Raw genomic sequence first — 15,184 nt, forward strand, 5'->3', positions numbered from 1 at the left:
AATGGTCTCCACTGAAAAGGACCCTAACTCAAGATATGGCTAAGATGTCCGACTACCTCCACAAGTGAAGACTTAAGCTCAGTAAATCTAAAACGGTGTCGACTGCTTTCCATCTAAACAATAAGGAAGCAAAGCATGAGCTGACCATCAACATCGATAGAAACATTCTGCCCTTTAACCCCACACCAGTCTATCTTGGTGTTAGTTTGGACAGGACTATCACGTACCGACACCACTTGGAATCACTTCGCAAGAAAGTAACACCACGCGTTGTCCTTATTCGTCGACTGGCAGGTACGAGCTGGGGTGCGACAGCAACAACTCTGCGCACCACTACCCTGGCTCTTGTCCATTTCACCGCGGAGTACTGCGCCCCTGTATGGTGTCGTAGTACTCATACTCACTTGCTCGACAAACCCATCAACGACGCCTTGCGTATTGTATCGGGATGCTTGAAACCTACACCTACTAAATATGTACCAGTTCTTTCAGGCATCGCCCCTGCTGAGCTTTGCCGCAAAGCTGCCACACTCTCCCTGGCTCGCCGGTCACTGGAGCCACACCACGCGCTCCACAGCTACATCACCAGATCGGTAATAAAGAAACGCCTCAACTCGAGAAGCCCCTTTGTCGCTCAAGCACAATCCTTGCTGGAACACAACACCAGTGCCTCATCCTGGATCGCCAATACCTGGCAAGAGGAGTGGACAGATAACACCTCCAGACTCCACACCTTTGTTCCCGACGCTGGACCCATGCCACCAGGAAAGGATCTTAGCCGACCTGCCTGGGTACAGTTGAATCGCCTCCGCACGGGTGTTGGGCGTTTCGCTTCCTTGATGCACAAATAGGGCCTATCAACACCTGCGGCATGCAACTGTGGTGCAGAGGAACAGACAGCAGATCACATCCTCTACCACTGCCCGACGTTTACTCCTCCAAGGGCAGTTGGCCTGTCAATGCTGGAGGACTCTACAATCAAGTGGCTGCTCGAAGAATGACCGGACATTTGACCCCAATAAAATGTAGTCCAAAAAACAACCTCTCATACGAAAGAAGAAGAATGCGATGGTTTTAATTTGGTCAAGAACGTCATTGGACATAATCTTCAATCCTACATTTTACTGATAGTGAAATTGAATTCAAGAGATTGCAATTTACGTTCAAAAAACTCAGATGGTTTATCCATGCAGGCAGCCTGGATGATTTTTTTTCAAAATAACGTTTAAGTTTATTTTTCTTCGTCGATTCTTCTGCGGAAACTTTATGGCACTTTGGTTTGCGATTTGAATCAGTAAAACCAAGTTTTGAAAAGCCTCGTCATATGATGTTTTTCTGGTAGTTTTTGCTGCCATTTTTGTATAATATTTAGCTATACTTACTAGCTACAAATTACCATTACTAACTGCAAAGTAAACCGAAAACAGCCGATGAAATGTCTGCACACTACACCTGCATAAATAATTATTTGCTTGTTCTAGTCACCATGAATAACAAAAAGTTAATCTAAACTAGCATCGTAGTCTCTTTTTTTCATTAATAAATTGAGTATGGTGAGTTTTGGCGACCCCAGGAAAAGTTAAGGCGACCCCACTTGGGGTCGCGACCCACAGGTTGGAGACCACTGGGTTAGAGCATAGATTAGCCTATGGTTAAGGTTAGCGGAAACTGCGATCAGCGACTTCGGCTTTGTGCTATCTTTCTCTCGATCTTTTCAGGGGGAAAATTTTAAAATGTTTGCGGAAACTGCGATCAGCGACTTCCGCTTTTTTTAATTTTTTCTTTAGATCTTTTTAGGGTACGAACTGAGGGTCCGAACTAGGTTGCATCCCGTGCAAAAGACGCAATGATTTTTGGGAAGAAAAAAAAGGTGAAAAGCAGTGGAATGGAAGTGATGAAGTGGAATGGATATGGATTTTACGATATTTTTACAATAAACCAACTTCAAGTGTTCAATATAAGGCCCATAAAAATGGCTTAAAACTCACTAATTTGTACCAATTCAAAACTCACTAATTTGTACCAATCCTTTGCACTTTAATTTTTACATAAAAATATCTAACATTTTTCACTAAATATACTGTACCTTTCTCATTTCTACTCCAATTTTAACAATTTTATATACCATCGTTGAAATCGTTGAAAAGCCAGATTGTACATCTACCTGAATAAATGGGCTGCAAGTCCAAAATATGTACAGTAGCCTATTAGATTGATCTAGTGCTAACTTAAACCTTACCATGTTATGCCATATCTCAGTAATTTAATTTTTACTACAAAATTACCAAATTAACGAAAGTTAAAAGAGTACGGTATTTCTTGCTTTATTAACTCGAAAACTTTCATGTTAAGCCTACTGTATATCTTATCTAAAAAATGAGCAATTGTTATTCTAACGCAGGGATGTCCAACCAGCGGCCCGCCTGAAATTTTTGTGCGGCCCGCTAATCATTTTCACTCCAAGTAGTATTTTGAACTTTGAATCTTAGCCCTAATTAAAATGTTCCAGTCAGTTTCTAGGGGCGTAGTACCGTAATAGTATAGTATGGGAGCAACAAGATTATAAGTCTGATTATATCTAAAGTCCGATGGCTCAATAGAGCAGCCACCTTAAAAAGATTTCAATTATTGTTACCCGAAATAAAACAGTTCATGGAGAAAAAGAAACAAAATATGAACTTGTTACAAAAGGAAGAATGGTTGAATGATTTGTCTTTCTTAGCTGACATCACAGAAATGCTAGCTGAGCTCAATTTGCATTTACAAGGGAAAGGTCAGTTGACTTGTGTACGTAGTTCAATGTTCGAGCAAATAAGCAGTTTTACCAGGAAATTAAAACTTTTCATTGCACAACTGAAAGCTGGTGCAATTGTATATTTTTGTAGTCTATCTGAAAGAGCTCAAAGACTAATCTGTATATTAAACTATGAAAAGTATGCTAAGTTATGTGAATTACTGGTTTGCTTGCAGAATTAAAGATTTGCTTGAAGAATTTACAGTCAGATTTTCTGACTTCAAAAAGATTGAAATTGAATTAAAATTATTCAGTGACCCAGTTTATTTCAGTGTGATAAAGCGCCACCTGAAATCCAACTTGAACTGCAAAGTCGAGAAAGTTTGAAAACTTTCCACAGAGAACACACTCTTCCTTTATTTTATAAAGAATTACATTCACGTAATGAATTTAATAGGTATATAGCTATTTTTTCCAGAAAATTATTGTGCATGTAGGGCAGCAGTAAGCTTTTTTTTTTTTTTTTTTTCAGTTCAGTTCATTTATTTGTCACAAACACAAACATGAAAAGAATACAAAGTACCGTATACAATAATAATCGGTTGTGTGTCATATGACGAGGAGACTGCGAAAAGACCAAACGGTCATATTGTTGCAGCACATATTGTTGCAAGTAGTTATTTTCATCCATGAAAAACTGCAGTTAAAGAAGTAGACTGACAGACAAACACTTAGCAAACATCCTAAGAATCAAGACAACGTCCTTTAATACAAATGTTGATAACATGTTATTTGTTCCTATTTTCAAAGATGAAATTAATGGTCTTTAATTGTTCCTTTATGTACCCATTTTTCTTGAAATTTGATAGGTTCTGCAGCCCATTGAATTATTTCAAGTGACAATGCGGCCCACTATAATAAAAGGTTGGACGTCCCTGTTCTAACCGAACTGGCTAACCGCGTGACGAAACTTTTTTCCAATGCATTTTAAAGGTGATTTTATCATTATTCATCATTTCGCCCCCGGTTTGCTGTGATCGATGAATAGTGCCTTTACTAAATGTGCTGTAACTTTCTCATTTCTACTCCGATGATGTGTTGTCGAGAAACAGACCGCAGACAATCATCAATGATTGCGCTATCTTCAAACGGAAGGTCTTCTTGTCTTGGATGATGAAACCAATGACTGGCTGCTCTCTAGTAGCCTTCCAGCATAGTCTGTTTTTTTCTCTTTCTCTCTCATGCAAAAAAATGAAATTGTGGGGGCTTAAAAGTAACAAGCTCTGAGTTTATTGATATAAGACCCTTGTTAATTATAGACTCAACAAAATTAGTTGATGTAAATCTTGTATTCTGGTATCTGTTCAGGTATAAAGGTTCAATATGATCATAAAAGGTGTCACTATAATTGTATTAAATGTTGTCAGTGTGTGTTTTGCAACATTTGAAACTGGTAAGACATTGTGTAGTTTTATTTTAGTGTGTTTTTAACTTTTAATATGTTTGTTTAGGCTACTGTTTTCTTCACTGTGTGTCTTTCTAATGCAGGCTATGCAATTATTGGTTGATTGAATGTTTATCGGATTGAGAAAGCTTTTTTAGAAGTTAATCCTGACAGTTTTGCGTACCGGTACTTGTAGAGACATTGAACCATTGATGATGGTCCGGACATCGAGTTTGACCGAGTGAAGTTTTCCTTCGTATAATTGTTGTTGTCTGTAAGGTATTTCATCCACCAGATGCTGGAGATTGGAAAGCAATCCTTGAAATGGGTTGCTCAAGCTTACACCCCTGGAATCAAAAAAGCGTCGTTTGATTTTGCAGTTTAAACATTAAACCAGTGCCCTCACCACTTCGTTATGTATCGGTAGTATCAATGGAATTTTATTGTTAGCATATTAACTGGATGTCCAGAATCAACTAAAAACAACAGTAAAAAAAGGATTTTACAACTTGGCATACTGTATTTAACTGGATGGTTTTTAGTGGTCTCATCCTAAATAGAAGTTCTTGTATGGACCATTTGTTATGTTGTGTGAAACTACCTTATTATTCGGAATGGCTCGTTTCGGTGAGTCCGATCCCTTAATGGGGGATTTTTTCAATTTTTTTTTTTAATTATGGGGTACCGTAACTTAATTATCATTGCCGTTTTAGGGTTAGGGGTTTGGGGTTAGGGTTAGAGGCACAGGCGCCGGGTTTTGAAAATCGCCGGGGGGGCAAACTTTCTAGCCGACTGATTGCTTACATTCGAAATGCTGATGTTTTTTTGCGTCTATATGCCATTGTATATCGCCAAGCTTTATAATGTAGGCTCAGGCCTCGAAATTCATGGCGGACATCGGACATGTCCGCCGTCACAGCAGGTGATGTCCGCGGGAAGTACCATCTAGATCGGTCATATTTGTCCGCTGAGAAATAACACAGGAACTAGCGACACAAATCGTCATTGCATAGCACGAACAATTGTTGCAATAATATAATTTCCAGCGCATCTAGAAAATGTGAATACTGTATCCCTTAGCTTCCATTCAAGGAGGAAAACTTTCGATTTTTACATTGCTTCAACGATTGATGACATTGAATCAGCGTAACAAAGGTAAATTCTTCGCTAAGAATTGATAGGAGTACAGGTACTTCTACAGTCTAATCACGCGCAATTTAGTTCAAGTTTTACGTCACAATGTCTGGCTTTGATCTCCGAGTAAATGATACGGCAAGGTTGGTTACTAAATTATATTATACGAGTAGGTTATTACAGCAAGATGCAACAAAATTTGTTAAGTTTTGGTATTAGGCCTACAGTGAGAAAGAAAAGACCCAAGGAAAATTCACTTTCGCTCACATGACACGCAAAAGTAAACTTAAAGAAAAAAGCCTGTGAAACTTTGCACAGCAGAAAATAGTAGCGTTAGTGTATAAATTTTCCGACTCCTGCCCAGAGCATTGTGACGCGATAAGCCACACGACCTCGTTCGGTGAAAGTTAATCAGTTATGTGACGTATTGACCAGCTACACGGCGCTTTGACTCTTCAAGCGCACGTCGTTGGTCGATGAAAGCCTTTCAGAGTGACTTTACTGAATTTTTCAAAAGCCTTCTAAAACCGTAGTAATAGTTCGGAAATGGCGAAGAATTATTATCAAGATAAAGTGATTAAGCATGACGATCGACGGCTAAAACTGGTGTGTCAGCCGTGAGACTTAATTTGTCCGCCAAGATAGCTGCTCAGACCAGACAGGTTTGTCCGCCGTCAACAAAAACGAATTTCGAGGCCTGTAGGCTACTTCGAATTATATGCTGGTCACTTTGAACTTTAGCTCTTAATACGCGTAGATATTAAACTGAGCAAACCGCACCTCGTTATTGACACTCCCAAGAAAAAACAAAGCAGAAGAAATCAAGAAAAACGTTTTTCAATCATTGTTACTATGCTTCAACGGCACCATGCTGCCGTTTATCAGTCACCGTACTTCTGTTTCTTTTGTTATCTTAGGAGCAGCGCTCTTGTTGCAACAAGTAGATCTTTTAATTGAGATCGATCCGCAATGAAGGTCAAACTAACGCAAATCTAAACTTAAAAACATTTGATTTTGGATTATTTTTTAATAATTTGCGGAGGGCAGCCACCCCGAGCTAAATTCACGGGGGGGCGCCGCCTCCCCGCCCCCCTGGAGTCGGCGCCTATGGTTAGAGGTTAGGAACTCACCGAATCGAACTCACCGAATCGGACTCACCGAATAGTAGCACACCCTTATTATTTGTATTAACTATATTTTGATTTTAGAAATCTTCAGCTTCTTTCAGAGCTTAATCCTGGTAGTGGTAGTTTCGCATTCTTGTACTGTAAAGTCTTTAAACCACTGATTCGGCACGGTCACCGAGATTGGCAGAATGATGATTTAGCCGGTTGAATTATTCCATCCACTGGGTGCCGCTGAAATGTTCAAGTTTACACCTCCATCAGAGCCAAATCAAAACTGCTGGATATTGAGATTTCTCTGTGCACATGGTCAAGGGCTTAACTAAAAAGTTATCAGGGCTTAGGCATACTGCATTGTATAATATAATGTATATGTGGTTACTGTACCATTCAAATTGTGGTTATATGATTTTAGATTCTACTGCTAATGAAGTGTCAGTCCAATTTGATCTGGTGCAATTAAAGGATTGGAACGATAATGTTATCAGAGAGCTGAGAACAGTTGTAGCAGCCTTTTCCTCTGAGTTTTGTAGAATCAACCAAACACAATGCAGCATGGCAAATTTCAGGTAAGTTTAGTGTTAGTATAGAATTAAGCCCAGAATGCATTTCTATGGTTCCACCATATCTGCTACTTATTGCAGACTAATTTATGTGCAACATTAACAAAGTCACTTATTATTATTTCATACCAAGTATTTTGACATGAATAATTGATTTGTTTCACTTCATTCTTAAAATGCTTTTCTTCTGTTTTCTCATTTTCATGAATAAAATATGATTGTTACCAGTGGCGGCTCGTCCATAGAAACTGCAAAACTGCAGCACCCCCTGCACATTTCAGTATTTTATTTTTTTTATTAATTTCACGTTTTTTCTCGTGTTCTCTATAGATCCTACCGACTAGAAGTTTCATAATTTCTGGTTTTTAAAAAATATGATGATTTTTTAAGTTTTGTATTTGGCAGCTCTGAACTGCAAGCCCTGCAGTTGCGATCTTATAAAAGAAGAACAAAGAGAAATTGTGACGTCATATTTTGGCTCAGGTTGCTTCAAATCCCACAATTTCGAACTGCAAATTTTGCAGTTGCTGGTCACGTGGTCAGGCTAGCTACTGTTGCAAATACTGTTGTTTTCAAGCACGATATTAGGTGGCTGCGACTGATGCTGTTACATGGTTAGACTAATGTGCTTTGCTTTCTCCACAAAAAGATAAAGCTTAGACTAGGTTTTCATTAGTGTTGTTAAATTAAATTTAAGAAAAGCTCTACCAATAAATTTTTGTGGTCACCAAACCTGGTTGATTTTTTATAAATTAAATGTAACCTAGGTTCATTGTTAACTTACGATAATAAGTTAAGGCCAAAGGTCACATGCTAAAACAGCCTATTTAAACTTGATGAACATCAGGAAATTAATTGCTCAAATAGCCTCAGAATTCATGAAATACCACTAAAATAAGGTAAAATCTATGGGGGTCATGTCCCTAGACCCCTTGGCATCGCGCCTTTGGCGCTCGCTCTTTCACGTATAGGCTACCTCCGGTTGCAGCACCCCCTGCTATAAATACCACGAGCCGCCACTGATTGTTACATCTTTGTTGGTTTGTACTTGTTAAATTGTATTTTTTGCCAAGTTATGCTAAAGGTTTGTGCATAACATACTGGCCCACAGTAACCAAGTTTTAGAGATGTAGGCAACTGATGTACATATTTGCATTTCTTACAAATATTTTCAGATTGATGATCAGGGCTTAAGTTAAGCCGAAAACGTTTGATTGTCAAAACTATTTGTAAATACAGTCGACTCCGCTTAACTCGGACACCGGATAACCCGGACAACCGCTTTATACGGCCAAAATACTCGGGAACAAAACAAAATTAAAATTTGCACTTAAAAAAACTCCCGTTAATTCAGACAATTCTTCGCTTAATTCGGACACAGGTTCATGGCTTAGTACTGTATTTGAAGAATTACTGTACTATTTTAACCCTATATTATATATGTGTGTTACACAATAATATATTTGTTGAATCGCTTGGTATCGAAATACTGTACGATACAACTAATCTGAAGGTATAATCTTGTGCGTTTTATGCAATCAGTGCTAATTCCTGCAGTATAGCGCAGCTGCAATTGATTTATTACGCAACAGTACAGTATTTTAATGCGTTGTCTGCCTTTACGCATGACCATGAAACGAACAATTGATTTTCCGCTTAATTCGGACAAAGCTGTTTCTCTGCTTAATTCGACCAAAAGTGGGCGGAACCAAAGTGTCCGAATTAAGCGGAGTCGACTGTATACAAAGGATATTCTGATAATGCTCAGCCCTTGCCTGTCTGTGGTACAATATATCGAACTCCTAAAAATGTATTAAAATTTATTTTATTTATACTCGCCATTTACCTCCAAAGTGGCATTACGAAAAACAATTTTGTACCACAGCATTTAAGCAAAGTTCTGGAACTGTTTTTTTAATCATCTGTATTAACTACGGTACATATAGTTTTTTTAGTTTTTTCATTGTACATCTACTTAGCAGTTTAGATTTAAGTATCAGCCAAAATATCAGTATCGGTATAAATATTGGCATCAGTAAATCTTTATATACGGTATAGACTAGAGGCATACGAAGTTGAGCAACGTTATCAAGTTTAACATATTCAAGTTTATTATATTTACAGAAACACAAAACTACGCAACAAATTAAATATTGAACGTTTTCGACATCACAAGATTTCCTTTTCAGGAATAACATATATATATATATACAATTTAACTACATCTGAATAAAATACAATGGTTATTATAACTATAAACAGGAAAAAACAAAAACTGCACAGTACTTCTCACTAGCTCAAACTCAACGATATAGGCTCTGCGAGAATCAAAGATAACTGCATCAAAAGGTGTTGAACAGATCACATGATATGGTAGAAAGGCAAGGTGCGAAAAAAATAATTTTAAAATACAGAGAGCAAGAAAGATGAGCCGCAAGCATACAATTGTCTGTTCAAAAGTGGATTGTGACGTTTTATGTACAAGGCTTCCAAGATCTTAGTTTGATACTTAGACCTGCCTCTGGACATGATCTCAAATTGTTTGATAGAAATGTTGTTTTTGCATTCGGTACACGACAAAATGTGATCTTTAATGCCACTTTTCTGTATGGAATTCAAATTCAAGTGTTCCCCAGCTCTAGTTGATAAATGTCTTGTTGACATGCTGATGTATGTCAGGCTTGCATCACGATTCACGCAAACAACTAAATTTATACACAACATTAGAACATAGAGCAAAAAGCGTGGGTGACTTTAGCTGGAAATATCTGCCTACATTGAACGTTCTATATACAGGGTAAATGTCACAATCGAATTTCTTTTTAACAATTATAGCTAACGAATTAAGATAGATGAATTAAGATATTTTCCTGAAGAGGGCAGAAATTATAGCTAGATTTTTGAAAATCTTGCCAAATCTTTTCCCAAGAATGGTATATCAAAAAAGTTGCTAAAATCGTTTTCTTTCGGGTTTTTATCCAAAAAAGCTTTCAATACTTAATCAAAAAACATGACGGACCGAAGAGGACATCTTGTAATGTCCAAAACGTTCAATATTTAATTTGTTGCGTAGTTTTGTGTTTCTGTAAAAATAATAAACTTGAATATGTTAAACTTAATAACGTTGCTCGGCTTCGTTTGCCTATGGTTCAACAAGAAAAACTCTCTACCGAAACTCTATATAGACTAGAGCTGAATAAAAGTAGGCAACTCTGAGTTATGTAATACATAATACATTTATGGTCATAATACATGTTTTTCTATTTGTATGTTAAAATTTATTCCGATGCCTTTATAACAGAAAATGCCCCACCCACTGCATTCAATATAGACAGTCGAAATCGGTTAATCGCATATTGGTTAAAGGTTTAAATTACTTTATAGCATTGCATAATCCCAAACCATTCCCGTTTACTTGTGAAGAAAATTCAACGGTTAATCGTATAACTTGATTAATCGAATAGGAATTGTTGATTGATTTGTAGACTTGTATCCGATCACTTATCCACATATTTACTTTGACAAAGTGTTAAGTTGCTCAAGATTATCCTTATCAATGCACAAAAATTGTTGCGAGATCTCCTACAACCCGCAGTGATTAAATACACGACGCCACATTGAAGACAGCAGCTGTCATCAAAGACAATGTAATTAAATTCACCTGCAAGGCTGAAGACTGTAAGATTAAGAAACGCCTTCATTACTGTGATTATGAACCACGAGACTATGTTTCATTGAAGGATAGCTACGTTGTAAACAAGGATTGTTTACGCCGTTTAAAATGAAGATTCAAAACCAACCAACTGTAACAGCAGCACAAACGCGTTCAACCGTTCATTCCTACAAACTGTAGATCATCGCATAAACGGTTAAAATGTGTAGAGGTAGTGCTTTCAAGCTTTTGTGTAAGATGAGGGTTCGGTATTGATGTGTAGGATACCAAGATACTGTCAACCAATGGATACGGTTATTCGCATGATACATCAGTTATCATCCGTAAAAAAGCTTGACAAATTGACTTTGCGATTAACCGATTTCGACTGTAAAAAAATGTACAATTGTACATGTTAAAATTATTTGAAGTTAATATTCTTCCATTCAGTGAATTCCATGCGAACAACACAGTCATCGTTAAAGGCTACCCTCAGGTTGTAGATGTCAACACTCAGATGGTTCTTTTCGTTGTTTTACCTGAATTAACTTCTAATGATCCAAATGTATTTGTTCTCAGAAAGTCAGTCTTGGCAGGTTTGTTTTTTGTTTTTTTTAGGCATTAGTTTGACTTTTTCAACTTTTTTTCTTACCGTTGTTGATCACGCTATTCTATTAATGAGTCTTTTCTAAACAATTTTTATTTTAAGTGTCTTTTCAAAAGTGCAGACATGTGAAATATCGCATTGTAGCTTTGCATAAAACATTCATGTCTGGGGTTAGCTTCAGAATACATTAATAATTTATTGTCTGTCACTTGCATGCAATATGATATGAACTTTGTATCAGCAATATCTCTGCAAGACAGGCATACAATCAGAACAGCGGGTAGGACAATTGTAAGAAATGTGCTTCTGGTGTTCATGTAGCTAATGAAATTTAAGTTTACTTCAGTTGTTTCATTTGAGAACATTTTACACCATTTTCTAGTGTTGTTTTTTTGTACACTGTCAAAATTATTACTAAAAAGAAATAAATTATGACGTAACATGTCAATAAATTATGGCAATCGTTTTTAGGTTACAAATTATTGTATTGACTACTATGAACAAACACAAGGCTTAGATTTCCATGCACAATTTGTAAGTACGGTACCGGCATCTTAAGTCTCAACCTTATTTAATTTTTGTGAAGCATTTTATACTGTTCTTGTATTGTTTTACAGAAATAATCAAGTTGAATCGCATTGCCATCCAACAAGCTCTCATCACAGCAAATGCCGAGGAGTATGAAGCGTCTTACAGAGTGTCTTTTGTTGACAACTCCCTTGTGTTGGAAATGTCAGATCAAACTTTAAATAAAATTATCACTCCCATTGCCTGTGCAGTTGTAGCTCTCATGACTGCGATGATAGTTGGCCTGGAAGTGAACAAGTGAGCGATTTCTTCTGTTTGTATTTGCACTTGGCTGTAACACATTCACCTTAGCGCTCTGGCAGCATTTGGTATATTCACCGTATTGTGTCAGTTGTGACAAGATCTTTTAACGTTAAAATCTCTTTCCTTGTCAATCATGTTATTTATGTTAGATAGTCATGTTTTATCATATGTTTGACAACTATAAACGTTGAATCAATGTAAAAAAGCTTTCGTATTCAGCCCTCGAAATTAGCTTCCATCTACGACGGCAAAAACATTGCCGTCGCCAAATCAACAAACCTTGGATTATGGCGGCAATTGCCGTATGCTTTAATCAAACGAAATTTTATGCGTTTCTTCATCGTGTCACACGGCGTTAGCTCAGAGCATCACGCAAGCTATTTTATGCGCTGACAATGCTCTTGTCTTGTGAACTGTAAAAAGTTTGCAACCTTACAAAGACTGGCTTAATTGTTACGCAAAAGTTATTCTTTCATCGAATGCTTATTTTTTACCGGTGTGGTTGCGAATATAAAAAGTGGTACAAAATTGGATAAATGGTTCTTCGGTAGTAAAGAAAAGTAATGCTTCCGATCATATGGCATCGCGCGTTCATGAAAGGGAAGTTTTGCGTCTTCAAGTATTCCAGTGACGACGCAACAACCTCATCCTCTGATGATTCTAATTCCGACTAGTTCTTTATCAAACAGACTTTGTGTTGCTCGCAGTATCCCAATTGTACCGAAATTATGTTAGTGTATACGTAAATCGAGTCGATCTTCTCGCAGGGAGCTATTAATTTGTAACTGGTACCTGATTGAGCAATTAACGTTATTTCATGATAATTCAACGTCGCTAGATGTCGAATTAATGTAAAACAAACGTAAATTTCTCATTGGGCATTGTTGTTACGCGATATAACCCGCCGGGAAAATTAAATCGATTTGTGCTGACTCGAACGTTGAATAAACCCAAAATTAACTTACTTTCCCCCCCCAATGACTTATTTAACGTGAATCACCGTAACAGCGTGCGTATCGCGTTGCTCGCTTTATCGCTACTTTTGGTGTTATTACATCACAACAAGTCAAACAGTGCGGTCGTGATAGACTATTCGATTATTTTTTTCTCTTCTCGTTTTACGTGTTTTAGTACATTTTTTTTGTAATAAACGTTTATAGCAATTGCCGAGGCAATTCAACTTTTGCCGTTTGGCCTCGTCAACGTTTTTGCGAAGTAAAAATGTGCTAATTTCGAAGACTGTGTGAGTGTTCACAGCAAGTAAAATAGTCCGAGGTGAGGTCTTGGTGCGATGTTTCTGCTGATTAAATTCCTGCTGCGAGTAAATCAAACAGGAAGAAATTTTGAACAATTTTTGTCCGAATTAAATGCTCATTTTGCGACGGCATTTTTATTGCCGTAGCAGAATGGCCATTATGACGTTTGCGGCAGCATTTACCTCGGCAATTGCCGTGTGCCGCCGCTAATTTCGAGGACTGGTATTCCATCTACACACGCTGCAAAATGCTGTAAACAGCTTTCATTTCAGGCGCAGGGTGAGGAAGGCTGAAGTAAAAGCGATTCAAAAGAAACGCATGGAAGTTAGCCAGTCCCCAACGGGAGCAGCAGATAACAGTAAAATATTCCAAGCCAGCTCAGCGCCCATTTAATTGTCATTTCAAATTGTCACCGGCCTACCAACTGACACTGATTTCCATTTGAATTCTGGTACAGAACTTGAAAATAGCGCGTAGAAGGTTGCTTATAGCTCGAAACCGCAATTTTTCGTCTGAGCTGTCGTCAGAACTCAGCTGTCGAACAATATCGTCAGAACTCCTGAAGAGTGTCAGACAAAAAACTGCAGCTTCGAGCTCCCCAACGTCTGCAGACGTTGAATCAATGTAAAAGACGACTGATTTGCTATGTGGACATGAGCAACCTTCCACACGCCAATTCCCATTTCCTCAACAATTAGTCTACCCATCTATTTTCACTGTGTTTGAACTGACCTTAACTACCCTGTGTCTTTCACGCAGCAACATAATTGCTTTTGCCTCAATGTACCAGTATTGTTAAATATTGTTAAATTAAAATGGGGTAAATAGCAAAAGGCTATTGATAATCTTTAATTTTCATATTTAGTCTTTAAAGCATTTGTGTGAAGCGATGAGTTTTGTTTTTTTATGTATTAGTTTACTTGGTAAGATCTTTTACTCGTTTTTGTTACGTACCTTGTTTGTTGCAATAAGTTTGTTTTTTGCTGCACTGGCTTTCATTACTGTAAAGTTAGAACGTTTCTATTTTGTTGATAACCTCTCTACCAGAAATTCACTGTGTGCAACTTACTTTTATTGAAGACTTGTTTTAAATATGGTACCTTCAGGTTTGACTGTTTTCTAACCTATTTCGTACTGTCATCAATCGATTGCAAGGGTGAAACACCAACAAACTTGATGGTACTTTTTAGATCCTTCACGTTTTCAGTTGAGCGATTTATGCAGGATTAACTCACTAGCTATTAATGTACACTAGGTGAACAATAGGGTGGCTCTTATTTGGCAAAAAATGAAAAAAATTTGAATTTTGTGTGGGACACCCTTTGAAAAGGTGAGGTTGTCAGAAAAAATAACTCCTGCAAAAAAATTTTTGACTTTGAAATTGATTTAGAGGTGGCCCTCCCCCCCTAAAGTTTTGCGCCCTCCTCCCAAATACCAAATCTGCATATCTCAAAAACTGTTTGAGCTAAAGATACGGTTTTTGTGTCAAAAGATGCAGAAAGCATGATTTCCTATCTGCTTTCTGAACAGTGATTGCGTCTATCTTGATTAGAAAAGCAGTTATTTAGAAAAAACCTGTTTTCGGTATTCTAGCACAAAACAGTGCTAAACAAGTATTGTGGCCCAAGCTATTCAATAAACAAAGTTCATAAACTAACCTGTAAAACTGGTAAAGTAATAAACGAAATAAGTATTCCTAAACTTTTATGCATTCATGAGTAGCTAAAATGCCCGTTTTTTGTCATATTCCTTGAAGAAACTCCTGAGTGTGGAATCTGCTTTCAAGCTTCAGGTGCTATGCATTGCACTTGTTGGAAGGCGAAGGCGATTTATGCAAAA

The 15,184-nt window shown here is 37.5% G+C and overlaps 1 protein-coding gene across 1 annotated transcript in view; it reads left to right on the forward strand.

The window, feature by feature from the left end:
- The window catches only part of LOC145783657 (uncharacterized), a 28,572-nt gene extending 13,990 nt beyond the window's left edge, over window positions 1–14,582 (forward strand). The window contains exons 2-6 of the mRNA XM_082595544.1: window positions 4,103–4,187; window positions 6,852–7,005; window positions 11,102–11,247; window positions 11,876–12,083; window positions 13,618–14,582. Coding sequence (XP_082451670.1) covers window positions 4,118–4,187; window positions 6,852–7,005; window positions 11,102–11,247; window positions 11,876–12,083; window positions 13,618–13,738 — 699 coding nt within the window. The 5' untranslated portion in view covers window positions 4,103–4,117 and the 3' untranslated portion in view covers window positions 13,739–14,582. The remainder of the gene's footprint in view (window positions 1–4,102; window positions 4,188–6,851; window positions 7,006–11,101; window positions 11,248–11,875; window positions 12,084–13,617) is intronic.
- The last annotated feature ends 602 nt before the right edge of the window (window positions 14,583–15,184 follow it).

This window comes from Aplidium turbinatum, chromosome 1 (assembly GCF_918807975.1).
Source record: "Aplidium turbinatum chromosome 1, kaAplTurb1.1, whole genome shotgun sequence".
In the NCBI taxonomy this organism is placed as follows: Eukaryota; Metazoa; Chordata; class Ascidiacea; order Aplousobranchia; family Polyclinidae; genus Aplidium; species Aplidium turbinatum.